Source organism: Euprymna scolopes, chromosome 44 (assembly GCF_053919585.1).
Source record: "Euprymna scolopes isolate OS-2025 chromosome 44, ASM5391958v1, whole genome shotgun sequence".
NCBI classification, from domain to species: domain Eukaryota; kingdom Metazoa; phylum Mollusca; class Cephalopoda; order Sepiida; family Sepiolidae; genus Euprymna; species Euprymna scolopes.
Genome location: NC_136525.1, coordinates 23,758,371 through 23,772,354, shown reverse-complemented (window position 1 = coordinate 23,772,354; position 13,984 = coordinate 23,758,371). Strand labels below are relative to the sequence as shown.

General features: G+C 31.8%; 1 protein-coding gene across 1 annotated transcript in view; it reads right to left on the bottom strand.

Annotated features, from left to right (window-relative positions):
- LOC145268741 (uncharacterized) overlaps nucleotides 1-11,891 on the bottom strand; it is a 284,210-nt gene extending 272,319 nt beyond the window's left edge. The window contains exon 1 of the mRNA XM_080124329.1: nucleotides 11,739-11,891. Coding sequence (XP_079980455.1) covers nucleotides 11,739-11,751 — 13 coding nt within the window. The 5' untranslated portion in view covers nucleotides 11,752-11,891. The remainder of the gene's footprint in view (nucleotides 1-11,738) is intronic.
- Nucleotides 11,892-13,984: the final 2,093 nt, after the last annotated feature.

Below are 13,984 nucleotides of genomic sequence, written 5' to 3'. Positions count from 1 at the left end.
TTGATTACTGTAAACGCAATAATCCTTATCCCTGAGTGGCCTTCGGGCCTTGATAAGTGGTGAGCCCTATGTAAAAAGAAAAAAAAAGTAAATATAACATATGAGAAATATTTAGAATCAAGTCTTCCCTTACTGTTATTTCAAATCATCTGAACTTGATTTACCTGAATTGTGTAGTGCGCTGTGTGACATTGGCCATATAAGGTCACATATTAAGGGGATCATCCATCATTTGGAGCCGATTTTTGGCATTTTTTTAACCTTTTAGAAATAAGCAACCAATCATTAGATTTTTACAAATTCAAGTTTTTTGAACATCCTTTAGTTTAATTCATGTAATAGTAAATGTAAACTTTGTCATTTATTTCGCACATAAAATGTTTCAATCATTGTTATTTGTTATCCAAGTTTTGCATTTGAATTACAAAATATCTGATATTTTCCCCAAAAACTCTGACCTTGATGGAGGGGAGACTAAAACTTGCTAATACAGGGTAACCAAAAAAAAAACGGGCCCCAACTCTAATTAGGCCCCGTTTCTTAGTATTTTGTCCGAATGAAATGAAACTTTGCTCATAACTAGTTTATTATATTCAAAACATCACATCAAAACACTAGGATCTTTGGCCTTTTTTTCTCCGTTGACTTTAAAATGCTCAGAAAAACAATTGAATATCCTCTGTTTTTTTTTTTGGGGGGGGGGGGGGTCACCCTGTATGATTTCAAATGATCTGAAATAACAGCAAGGGGAGACTTGATTCCAAACTTTTTAGACTATTCTCAATGCTTGTCTATAGATTTTGTGAAATAAATATATGTTAAATCATATATTTCAATTGATATATTCAACATAAATTTATTTCAGTAAATCTTTATCTTTTAACTATTTCATATATTATTTATTTAAAGACGCCACCTACACCTGTGGCAACTTCAACAGAGCCTGCTGATACAAGTTAGCCTTAGAAAGTCACAGCAGTTGCTGCACTTTGACAACAGAATTATTTGCGGCGTTGAATTCCATATACCTTAAGACAGACGGATACCAACAACAATAACTTTAGAGAAAAACAATACACTGATATATAAAACTATAATGAAATCTATTGTGAGTGGCGGTGAAAGAGTCTGGTTCATGAGGGAGGAAAAGACACGCACAACATGTTTTTTTTCTTGGGCTCAAACCGCCACTCAACTGACGATATAAATTTTGGGTTGTTATTATATATCAATTTATGAAGCCCGTCTTCACCTGCAAATGCTCATTGTAGGACTTTCCTGTCAATGTAGAGGTTTTTGTTCACAGACTGAGTGTTTCCTTCTGTGTCAATTATTTGCAGGCCGTGTAGCTACTTTTCTCATTTGAGCTTTTTAATAGATTCAGCTTCGATATCAATTTTGACGATATCAATTTTGGGTTATTATATCACACACTTAATATTACATAAATTAAGCTAAAAGCTGTCCAAAAAAAACTTAGTTTGTAAAAATCTAATGATTGGTTACTTATTTCTAAAAGGTTAAAAAATGCCAAAAATAGGCTCCGAATAATGGATGACCTCCTTAATATGCGACTTTATATGGCAAATGTTACATAGCGCACTACACAATTCAGGTAAATCAGGTTCAAATGATCTGAAATAACAGCAAGGGAAGACTTGATTCCAAATATTTCTCATGTTATATCTCTCCTCTTTTGGAAATATGGTACAATTAAGAATATCTCCAGTATCAAATAATCCTTATACACTGTGAAATTTACTTATGTATGAAAACCAAATAGGGGAAATATAACATAGGCTGTTAAAGTAGCCACACTCCCTAGGATGTTTCATTAAGCAGCAGCAGTGTTGCTACATTTTCGCAGACGGTTCCAATCAACTATTATTTTATTTTTGACAATCATGTTATGTTATTCTTTTCTGGCCAGGTGTGTGTTCATACCAAGTACACCTACTCCTTTCAAACGACCTTTTCAGTAACACCAGCCTGGATATTTAACAACATAATAAAAAGGTTATTTTAGGCCATGCTGCTATGAAAAACTGTAACATAATGATAAGAAAATCCTTTTATGGGGAGATAGCACTTCCCAAATTTAAAAACTTTATACCCGATTTTTCCTTATTAATTTATTTATTGCGGAATATTATCATCTTTTTTTTCTTCTTTTAGTTGTTTCACAATGTTTCAGGCCTTCATCAGGTGGTAACCGTGACAGGATAGGAACTTCAAATCTCCTAACTGCATCCTCAGCAATTACTGCCTTCCATAGTTGTTGTCGTCTCCTCACATTTTAGCCAAGTAATCCTTTGGCCAGCTTTGGGTAGAATTGGAACCGTTATCTTCAGACAATGCTCACCTGGAACTGTAGAGATTCAACATCTCTATCCACTGTGCCATGGGCCCCGAAGGGGCAATCACGTTTATTATCTGATCTTCCATGGTCAGGTCCGTACCGAATGGCATATATATTATTTAATTGGAATTCATTATTGAGATGAGTTTTATTTATTAATTTATTTATTGCGGACTATTATCCTCATATTTTTTTTAGTTGTTGTTTCACATTGTTTCGAATCTCTACAGTTCCAGGTGAGCATTGTCTGAAGATAGTGGTTTCAATTCTACCCAAAGCCGGCCAGATGCTTACTTGACCAAAACGTGGTGAGACGACAACTATGGAAGGCAGTAATTGCTGAGGATACAGTAAGGAGATTCAGCGTTCCTATCCCGTCGCAGTTACCATCTGATGAAGGCCAGAGGAATAGTTGGCTGAAACCTTGTGAAACAACAACTAAGAAAAAGATGAGAATAATAGTCCGCAATAAATAAATTAATAAATAAAACTCATCTCAATAATGAATTCCAATTAAATAATATATATACAGATTTTCCTTGTTCTTTTGACGGGACAAGTAGGATTGAAAACTGTTATAAAAACACGGCAACTTCAGAGCATGTTGTCTATCAGAAGAGATTTTCTAGGAGCTGACAGATATTTATATCATCAACTCGAGGGAAAAGACTGTCTAAAGGTCAAAATTAATGAATCCAGTGAACTTGTCATTTGAGGCTTGCAAAAAAAAACATCTCAGTGTTTGTTTTTAATATGTATCTATTTCTTTCTCTCCTCCTCCTTTATCTCTCTCTTTTCTCTTTCTACCTCTCTCTGTCTCTCTCAATAGGAAAATTTTTAATTTAATTGGAACTTGGATTTCATTCGAGTCGTTCGCAGTACTGAGGAGTTGGAATACGATCTCAGGCTGCGACAGATGGGTCAGTTAAGTACTCCAACTTTCGAGTTTTTAAAATGCCCCTTCAACATTAAAATTTTTATAAAAATATGTGTTGTTCGCTTATTCCAGCACAAAAGCTTCAAGCTGAGACAATTCTCTGGATAAAATCCTGCTAGTAATGCCGCCGAGAGATCAAAGAGAAGATCTGTCAAGCAGACAGACGTAACAAACAACATGTAAACCGCTTTATCTAAAATAAAAGTGCCTATTGTTTAACAGCTAGGGATCTGGTTGCCGTGCCCAGGACATAACAGTCGTTCCAAAAACGTACTTACGACACGGACACACCAAGACAAATTTCCGAGCAAATACAGTGTCAGAAAATCACAAAGTAAGAAATGATTCATACAGGATTCGGACGAGATGCGTTTTAATTTAATTTTTGTTTCGTTTGCATAGTTATAATGAAATGTATTAGTTATTATAGGTTCCAGTGGGCTTATGAAAAAAAAAATCTGAAGTCCTATCTAACTAATATTCCCGGTGAACCAAATGCAAAAGAGATCCAGACAATTGCACTTAAGGGAACAACGAGGATACTAAAAAGAGCTCTCGGCTGGTTTCAATAAAAAGAAAGGGCAATGCTTGCAACTGGTGAAAATTAAACAAGTAATAATAATTGAATTTCTTTGAAAATCAAATAAAATAAACTTTAAAAGAAATTACAATTTGTTGCAATCGTTTTTCCGTAAGTAACACGCCGACATTTACCGAGTAGAATACCGTTTAGCATTTCACAAAAATGTTGTTTACATGTAAACAGAATTTGGTACGGTACTATAATCGGTAAATGTCGGCGTGTTACTTACCGAAAAACGGTTAATTAACTGCAGAAGCACGTGTTAAACTACACAAGTTCTATAATTGAATATCTCTCCCAAAAAAAGAACGGAAAAAAATAAAAATGTTTTTGTAAACTCGTGAAAACGTTTTTTTTTGTTTTTTTTTTAGATCAATTAAAAAGCATTAAAAACTAGGTAACACAAAAAAATGAACGACATTTTTTTATTTTTTGAACGCAAAGGCATCATGTGTAATAAAACACCACTGAAGGCGGTGAAATAGCGTAAAATAGTCCCAGGGTTCAGGGGTTTATACCATGTAAACGGTAAATTTGCGACGGGTTTGATTATCAGATTCGTTGTCAGTAGGTACCTCCAAAATGTTGTGTACTACGTCATCAAACTAAATAAAAAAAAGACGACGTCATCAGTTCGTGTGTTTATTGTAATTTCTATGGAAGAGCATTAGCACTAAAAAATTTATTTGCAAATAACGTTATCTTACTATCGTTATTATTTTAGAACGGTAAAATAAGTGCATAATTACGAAAAACAACTAGTCCGTGTTAATGATTTGAAGATATAAGAAAAAAGCTCGCAAAGAATTCAAAATTTATACATTAAACGATAAATTTATCAGAAATTTCTGAATAAATAAAATATACAATAACAAAAATGAACAATAAAAATGTATAAAAAATAATATAAGACTTACCTTTTGTAAAGCAAATCGATTTTTAATAACGAACTAGACAGACGATAAAATTAATTTTAACCTGTTTTGTTGATACATGTATCTACAAATGCTTGTCCTTACAGGCTCCCGTATATTTTTGAAAAAAAGCGCAAATTTGGATTTCAACCTCTGTCATTTTAAATAATCAAATCGAAACGATTTTTTTTAGGGGGGGGGGGATTTTTCTTTTGCCATTTTTATTATCTCAAGAGTCATATATATTCCATGATTTTTTTTTTTTAAATATTGGAAACCTGTTATATAAAAAAATCGATTTAAACTTCATATCGCGTAATATTTGAATTTAATATCATTTAAAGCTTTTTAAAAATAATTATTTTTTTAGAATTCGTTTTTTTTTTGTGTGTGTTGTAATTAAAATAATTATGTTACCGACAAAAAAAATCAAGAAAAATCGTTCATTTTATGTTTTTTAACATAATATTAATGATTTTATGTCGAATTTTATCTACAACTTTGAGGTAAGTGAAAAAAAAATGACGGGATTATATATATATATATATATATATATATATATATATATATATATATATATATATATATATATATATATATATATATATATATATTTATATATATATATATATATTATTTGATCTTTCCAGCTTTAAAAAATGTTGAAATTTTTATCGACCTACATTTATTTTTTTCAGATTTCGTAAGATGAAATATGGGGGGGGGGATATAACACAAAAAAATCCTCTAATATATTTACGAAACCTACTTTTAATATGTAAGTTTATTTAATAATGAATAAATATCGAAAATTTCAGATAAATATGACTATTATTTGATTTTTGCTAGATTTTTAAAACATAGGTGTGTCAACGGCTTAAAACAGGGTTGCCAGGTTGGCCTTTTAAGGCCAAATTTCACGAATTTGGCCTTTTTAAAAGAAGTTTGGCCTTTTTTCAAATTTGGCCTTTTTCTGATCATTTTATATAAATATTTTTTAATAGTAATTATTAAAGAATAAGTTATAATTAAGTAATTTAAAAAGTAGTTTGAATGTCAAAACTTGTAGGTTTTTTTAATGTTGGCTTTGTTTTTCGATTCATGGAATTGCATGAGAAAAACAGCCCCGGACTCATCAGCTAACATTTGTCATATCAGAAAAAATATCTTTTTCTAAAGACTTAGCCCCCCACCCCACCCCACACGCACTGAAGGAATCTCACATCTCACATCTATTGTTTTAATTTGTTTTCACACTTACTTACTAAATGTTTATATGGAACCTTTCAGAGAGACTACAGTTGGGTATGAAACCGTTTTGAAGACTTTTTTTAGTGCTTGGCTCTGTCCAGTCAGGTCACTCAGTCACTGAGTATATCTCTTCTGAAATAATTAATGTGTGTGTTTTTCGTTTGAAATTCTTTAAACCTAGTACTTTGAAATTAATTATGGAAATTTATGGAAATTTGAAAACTTATAACTGTTAAACTATCTCTCAAATAGCTATTTAAATTTGTATTTAAAAAGAAATGTTTAAAAATAATTATATACTTTTTCCTGAGTAAGTCCAAAAGTTTCATTAAAAATCAATAATTATAGATTTTCTAACTATCTTGGATTAATAGATACATCTGTCTTAATAATGACGCATAGATTTTCTTAGAAACAAAGTCTAGTTTTAGAGTTATGACTAAAAATAAAATTATCAATATTTTAGAGATATTTTAAGTTGATACCCCCACCCCTGAGTAAATTTGGTATTGTGGCGACTGAAATAATTCTTCTCTAAGAATATGATAAACAAAAAGAGGAGATAAAAAGGAACTTATGTACAAACTGTATCAATAAAAATGGCATGGAAAAATTGGCACTAGCAAAAATTGTAAAATTGATTAAATGTGGAAAAATAACAGGAGTGAAAGCTATAGATAAAAACCTCATGAGTTTATGAAAATCTTGGATGCAATGGATAAAGGGAAAAAATAACTTTGTAGATTAAAAATAAATCACATCTATTTTTAAAAGTAGATGTGGAGTCTCAGCTAATAACGAATTACCTTTCAATACTGATGCCATCTTAGAAATCTGTCAATTATACTTGCATATTTATTCATTTTAAGTGTTTTTCCAGATTTCATATATAATACTAAATAGATGTTACTTCCAAAGCATTAATTATGCCATAATCTTAAAAAAAAATTATAATCAATGCTTGTGTTAAAGTGTAGTACTTGTTTTGATATTATACTTTATTTAGTCTGTTCTTGGTCAGTGAAAGAAAAATTCTTCTAAACTGGAGCATATTTTTGCTATGGGAGATAAATTCTGTGCTTTTTACTTTTTAAGGCAATTTCATCTGGTTTTATGATTTTGCCAGTCAGACTTAGAGATAGAAAAAAGTTACCTACCCTAAAAAGTTATGATGGCCAGAAAATGGATGATCATTTTATGTTTAATTTATATGCAAAACTAATTAATTATAAAAAATTTTTTTCGGGATGTTCACACATAATCATTTGGAAAACTTAGAATAACATCTTTAGGAGGGATAGCTGAGGTCCTCATCTACTTTAGAATATATATATAATTTAATTTTAATTTGATAAACTTCTTAATGTTATCCTGGTACTTATCCATAAAAATACACAGGTGAAAATATGAAAGTACTGTAGGTTTGCAACAACAGATGACACATACAAATTTATTGTCTTGACTATTAGCCACTATCTTATGTAACTTTAGAACCACATTTTCGACACATTTGGTCATTATCATAAAATCCTACATTTCCTCCTAGAAACAACACCATCACAATCACAGCATCTTTAGAGGAAGTAGTTCCTATTTCCCCCCTAAATAATAAGTCCTTCTACCGCCCTCAGTCAAAACTGGGAGGAAAAATACAACTTCTACAGATATTGTGCTTGCACCTCTCGTAACTGGATCATAAATTCATAGATATAGCATAATCTTTTCATTTTCCGATTCAAAAATAATAAATTCTCCCTTCTCAAATTCCGCCCATTCTCATTGATTGAGAGCTGACAATTTGATTATTCTGGAATCTACCTCTTAATACATAGACAAATACTCCAGAACTTTTCAAATATGGCGATACAAGAGGCAATCGTTTTAAAAATAAAACAAATACAAACATAACCTCTCATAAACAGAAAATTAAATACTAATAACCTTACTCTTACCTATGCACACATTAACAACACGTTACTATCGCCCCCCCCTCTTCAACAAAAACAAACCCTGAAAAAATATGTACGGGTATCATTTTTTATTTTTCGATTTTGAAGTTTTTTTGCTTTTTTTTTACACTGCCATCCCCCCATTTTTTTGTTGTTTTATAGTATTTGCAGGTGGGTATCCTGATAACGATTATCAAGGTTACATTTGAGGCAAATATTTTAGACAAATTATACTTCCTGTGGAGTATTTTGTTTACTTCTCTTTTCCGGTCTCTTTATCGACACTGTTTATGTTTTTTTTTTATAGGTAAAATTTTACCTTAGCTCAACCTCCACACTTTTTTTAAATGCCGACCTTTCCAGGTTTTCGACTATGCTGATTAAGAAAATCTCATTTATATTTGGCAGATATAAGTAGGTATCGAGATATAAAGACCTGTATTATGCACTTTAAATCAGTGGTTGCCAGATTTGTATGCATGCTTGAGGAACAAATCTAATTCTATCCGACCAACACTGCCCCCCCCCAATTTTTTGTTAGTTTATAGTATTTGGGGGTAGATATTCTAATAACGATTATCAAGGTTAAATTTGGGGCAAATATTTTGACAACCCCTTCCTTACAAAATGGAGTGTCTATTCTGATAGCCGTTCTTAACATGGGGAGGTTGAGGAGTCTATTCCGAAAACCGTTCTTAACATAGAGAGATTGGGGAGTCCATTCTGAAAGCTATTCTTAACATGAAGAGATTGGGTGTGTCTATTCCGAAAGCCTTTCTTAACATGAGGAGGTTGGGAGTTAGGCAGCAACAACAACAACAACCATACCGTAATTTTTTTTACAGGTGGGGGGGGGCATGCTTCCACTGGGCAACACCAGTTAACGGGTCCTGCTAGTATTTAAATAATTTAAGTTAATAATCTTGTAAAAAACATAATTCTAGTTATGCTTTTAAAACGGTATTCTGTTAGAAATGGGTGATCACCGTATGTATATGCGAGACTGGTCTCTCACTCTGGATTCTAAAATAATTGTTTTGCCCAAGTTTTTCAAGATATTCAAACGTAATTGTCTAAAACAGTAGATATATCTGTTATTTTGGGGGACGGGAGCACCTTAGTTCTCATCTACAAATTTACCAACTTTTCCTTAAATTATTTAATATTAAAATAGTACTAAATATTCTTTAACGTTTTCTTGTATAATGTTAAAAATATCTAAACTGTAGAACGTATTGTAATGAAATTATTTGCCTAAATATTAAAAATAAAACCATTCCTTATTAAAGTATAACCGAAAAATATGCTGGGGGTAGGGAGCAAAACATATTTTTCAGTTTCAATTTCATAGGTAACGTTTTTGCCAAGAAAACACGATAAAACTAATACAGAAAAAACTGTTTAAACACTTCAATATAGTTAATTTTTCTTTAATTTTCAATTTGGCTTTTTTTTTTTTTTTTTTTTTTTTTGCCTTTTTTACCAAGAAATGTGGCTTCGCTTTTGAATTTGGCCTTTTTTCCTGAAAAATTTGGCTTGAAACATTTATTTTAGTCTGGCAACCCTGGCTTAAAACACGTCGCTACAATACATAGGAACGTTGTTTTAAAGCGTCGATAATGTAAACACGATTTTTGTCTCGCATTTTCATTATTTTTGTAAGCTGTAAAAAATGTTTAAAAAAATATTAGCAGTTTATTTGAAGCTTCTACTTTTAAATAGTAAAAAAAGTTAGGATGATAATAATAAATTAATTACAGTTACATCGTGTTACATACGGGGGGGGGTAAACTGTGGCGCACGTTGGAGGTACCTAGTTGTCAGTGACCTTGAATACCCCTAGGAAACCAAATTCGAGTGGTCGGTGTGTTTTGTTGTAACGTAAGGTAATATTTACCTAACCTATGTTATCAGTGGTGGTTATTTGTGTACGCGCAAGCGCATATTTTTCAATTATCACCAGGTGGCCAGAAAGTGGGTGTTCATTTTACATTAAATTTATATAGAAAAATTATCCCCATTTTTTGAACATGTATTTCTTCATATTATGGAAAATATTTCTCTGCGCCACTTTTAAATGTTTATATTCGTTTTCAGAACCCCAGAAAACCTAATCAAGTCGTCATTGTAAAGGGTTATTTAGGAGTTGGAAAGAATCTAGACATTTACCAAAACAATTCATGGTGCAAGTCCAGAGTTCAACCTACTTAAAAAAAAAAAAAAAATACAGAAAAATCTTTACGTGGCCATCCAATCATCATGGAATGGAAATATCATATTTAAAAAATCGCCTAAATTGATCAAATATTTTGTTTTATATATATATATATATATATATATATATATATATATATATATATATATATATATATATATATATATATATATAAGCTGACTGGCTCTCTTTATTTATTAAATAAGCAGATCAAGATACAGCTTTATCGCTTTGATTTTTTTAGTTCAAGAAAAACTACTTGATCAATTTACGTGACTTTTGGAATATGACATTTTCGTTCCTTGACATGTTCGCACATCATAAAGCTTTTTCTTTCTTTTTTTTTTTAATTAGGTTGAACTTTGAACTTGCACCAAAATAATGTATGTCGCCAATAGTAAAGATTACCCAGATATGTTATTTTTGTTGAGAATTTCTGAGATAATTAGACTAACATAAATAACTGACTAATATTTAAAAAATGGTCAACCAAAAATAATAAAATAAATTCAAAATGTATTGGTATTATTATACAAACACCGTGACAGCGAATTAGTAAAATCTTTTACGTAGTATTCTGTTACGTTTCGGTGTGCTGAACACGAATCTGAAAACTGGGTTAGGGTTAGGGTTAGGGTTAGGGTTAGGGTACATTTTTTTCTACTAATTCGCTGTCACGGTATTTGTATAAATTTACCAATGTATTTTTGTAGATCCAAAAAGAAAAGAAATATCGACGGACCTGAACGAGAATCACCCCCCGCCCACTAAGAACGGCTTTCAACTTACTCATGTGATGAAGAACAGCTTTCGTTTTTTTTTTTTTTTTTTTTTTTTTTCTGTGGATTATTATTGATTCAACACTAATAGGGAAGGGGGGATTATTCTCGTTCAGGTCCACCGAAATATCTTTTTCTTGGAAACTGTCCAACGATATATATGGCCAGGAAGTGAGTGATCATTTTACGTTATATCTATATTAAAATGAACTCCAATTTTAAAATCTAAAATATTTTTTTTTTAATTTTCGAAGCTTGTCCGGGATACGTATACTCGCACAAAACAAAATAAATAATTAAAAACTCATTTTTATTTATATTTTAGCAGTGTGGGGAGTTAATGGTATAATTTTGATCATTTTTTTTTTTGTGTGTGTGTGATCTTTTAAACCAACGCATTTCAGGTGAAAACATTATTACGTACTTACATGTCATGTAAAAATTAGTATAAATTCCAAAAAAGTACGTTAAGGGTCCAGTCAAAAATAATTACAAGTGAAAACATAATTTATCACCAATCTACACAATCACTATATTTTATTTATTTTTAAATTTTTCCACATATTTCCAGAATATTGATGTAGATAATTGTACACGCAAAAGTATATAACGTTCTTCAACAGCGTGGGGGCAAATGATAGAAATTAGACTGATTTAAAAAAAAACAAAAAAAACTATACATTAATATACGTACATTCAAAGTACAGGAGAAAGAAAATATTAATAAAAGATTTAGACAAAAGTTACCTACCAAGATTTCTCATGTTTTTGGTGGTGATTTGGTAATTTCCAAATATATATGTTTAAATAATTAAATAGCCACGCAAAAAGCGACTAGAAAGAAGTTGATTACTGTGGTATCCCCATTATTGTTTAAAAAAAACTGATGAAGTTAACTTTTTGCCGTTCGTGACCGAAAAATGCCGATAATTGCCGAACAGTTTGCTTTGCGTCATGGATTTAGAACGGCTCTACAAGTGCATTTACATGTCACTCTCCCACCAATGGAACAACACAATCGGTGCCGATGCTAAGGATCCATTCCCCACCTCACCTTCGCCACTTTATGTGATAAACACGCATATTAACCCACTCAAGCGTGGCCTACGTAAATAGAAGGCCGTTGCACTGCTGACGTCTCAAAATAAAGTAAATAGCCATAATTGGGCGATAGATGGCTGTAACGGGGATAGTTATTTTCTGTCTTAATTCTCAAAGAAATTGCCGAGGGATTTATTGAACTGATCTAAAAAGTAACTGTTTTCTTTTTCGAAATATAAAGAATTATTATTTTAAATTTGGACACGTGCAATTCAAAGGGAATATTTCCCCGGGAGAAAATATTGTGGCGAAGTTTTATTTTTTAAAAGTATATTTAATTGTTAAATTAAAATTTTAAAATGCATTCGTTTTAAAATATTTTTTGGCGGATGTTTAGGAACTGGATCCCCCCCCCCTCCCATCTAAATTCCACCATTTAAACTTTTTTTTTTCACGTTAATCTCATCGATTACAAACTTAACTTTCAGATTTAAAAATAAAAAATTGAAAAAAAATGACTTTTATCGTCGGGGATCACTGGATCAGTTTTCAATTATAACGTTCTACTAAATTTAACACGTGCTCACTCCACTCACTGCTCAGTTTAGTAGAACGTTATAATTGAAAACTGATCCCTGGCGATAAAAGTTATTATTATATTTTTTTTTTTTTCTAAAATTTGTTTTTCATCTGAAAGTTAAGTTTGTAGTCGATGAGATTAATATGAAAAAAAGTGTAAATTGTGGAATTTAGAGGGGAGGGAAGCAATTTTCTAAACGTCCGCCTATTTTTAAAATTATATAATTTTTTAAAATCCTTTTTATTTTTATTATTTATTTATTTATTTATTTGTATTTTACAATATTGATGACAACGTCTATTTCCTGTGCGGTAAGCTCAAATAGATTAATATGCGTGATCGCCAAATCCAATCAGTTTCTTTGGAACCAGTTTTTAGTGTAGTATCAGTTGTTTTCTTCATATCATCATCCCAGGCATCACATCCTCCATTATGAGGAAGTACTATCTGTTCTTTTTTTACAATATCATATCCCCAGGCAATACATTTTCCATTAGGAAGAAGTAGTGTTATTTGTTCTGTTTTCATGATATCATCCTCCCAAACATTACCCCCGTCCATTTGGAGGAAGTAGTATCTTTCTTGCTTTCATGTTCCTATTTACTTGTCTCCCCACAAGGGCAGAGTTGGACACAAGGTCGGTTTTTAATGGGGAGAAAATACAGCTCCCAAAAAAATGGAGCACTCTGGATAGGAATAAAAATAAAAATTGTCTCAATCATTAAGGATCTCTCCTTCACTGACCGAGGACAGAAAAGGTGAAGTGTAGCATCGGAACAGATTCTACACTGTGATCTTGGTCGAAATCACCTTCCCAGATTACCCTCTCCATTTGAAGGAAGTTGTGTAGTATAAGTTCTATGGTCAAGATCTCACATTTGAGAAGGGGTGGTGTAATACGTGTTCTGTTTTCAGGATACCATCTTTCTAGGCATCACTTGGGAGTAGTGCAGTATATGTTTGTTGTCATGGGAACATCCTCCCAAGCATGACATCATAGTGACTCACGCGATAGCAGACCGGGAGTTACCAATTCATAATTGGAGTGTATCAATTTTTCACCTATGAAGGTGAATCACAATTTTTAGGACCGAGGTTGCAAGTGCAGGAATCTCTTGAAGTCGAAAGTAGTAGGGTATCCGCCGTACCATTAAAGGTAAATTTAACAATATCGCCAATTAATAGGAAGATGTCATCAGATCACACCCTCACATACATAAAATAAAAATATATAAATATCTCCGGAAAATAATGATACTTGACAAAGAACTCAAAATCACGTTATAACATTTAAATAATATTTACTTATGTGTTAGAAATATCAATTCAAATCATTCCAACGTAAATGTTTTCTTGTAATGAGGGTTCATTATCTG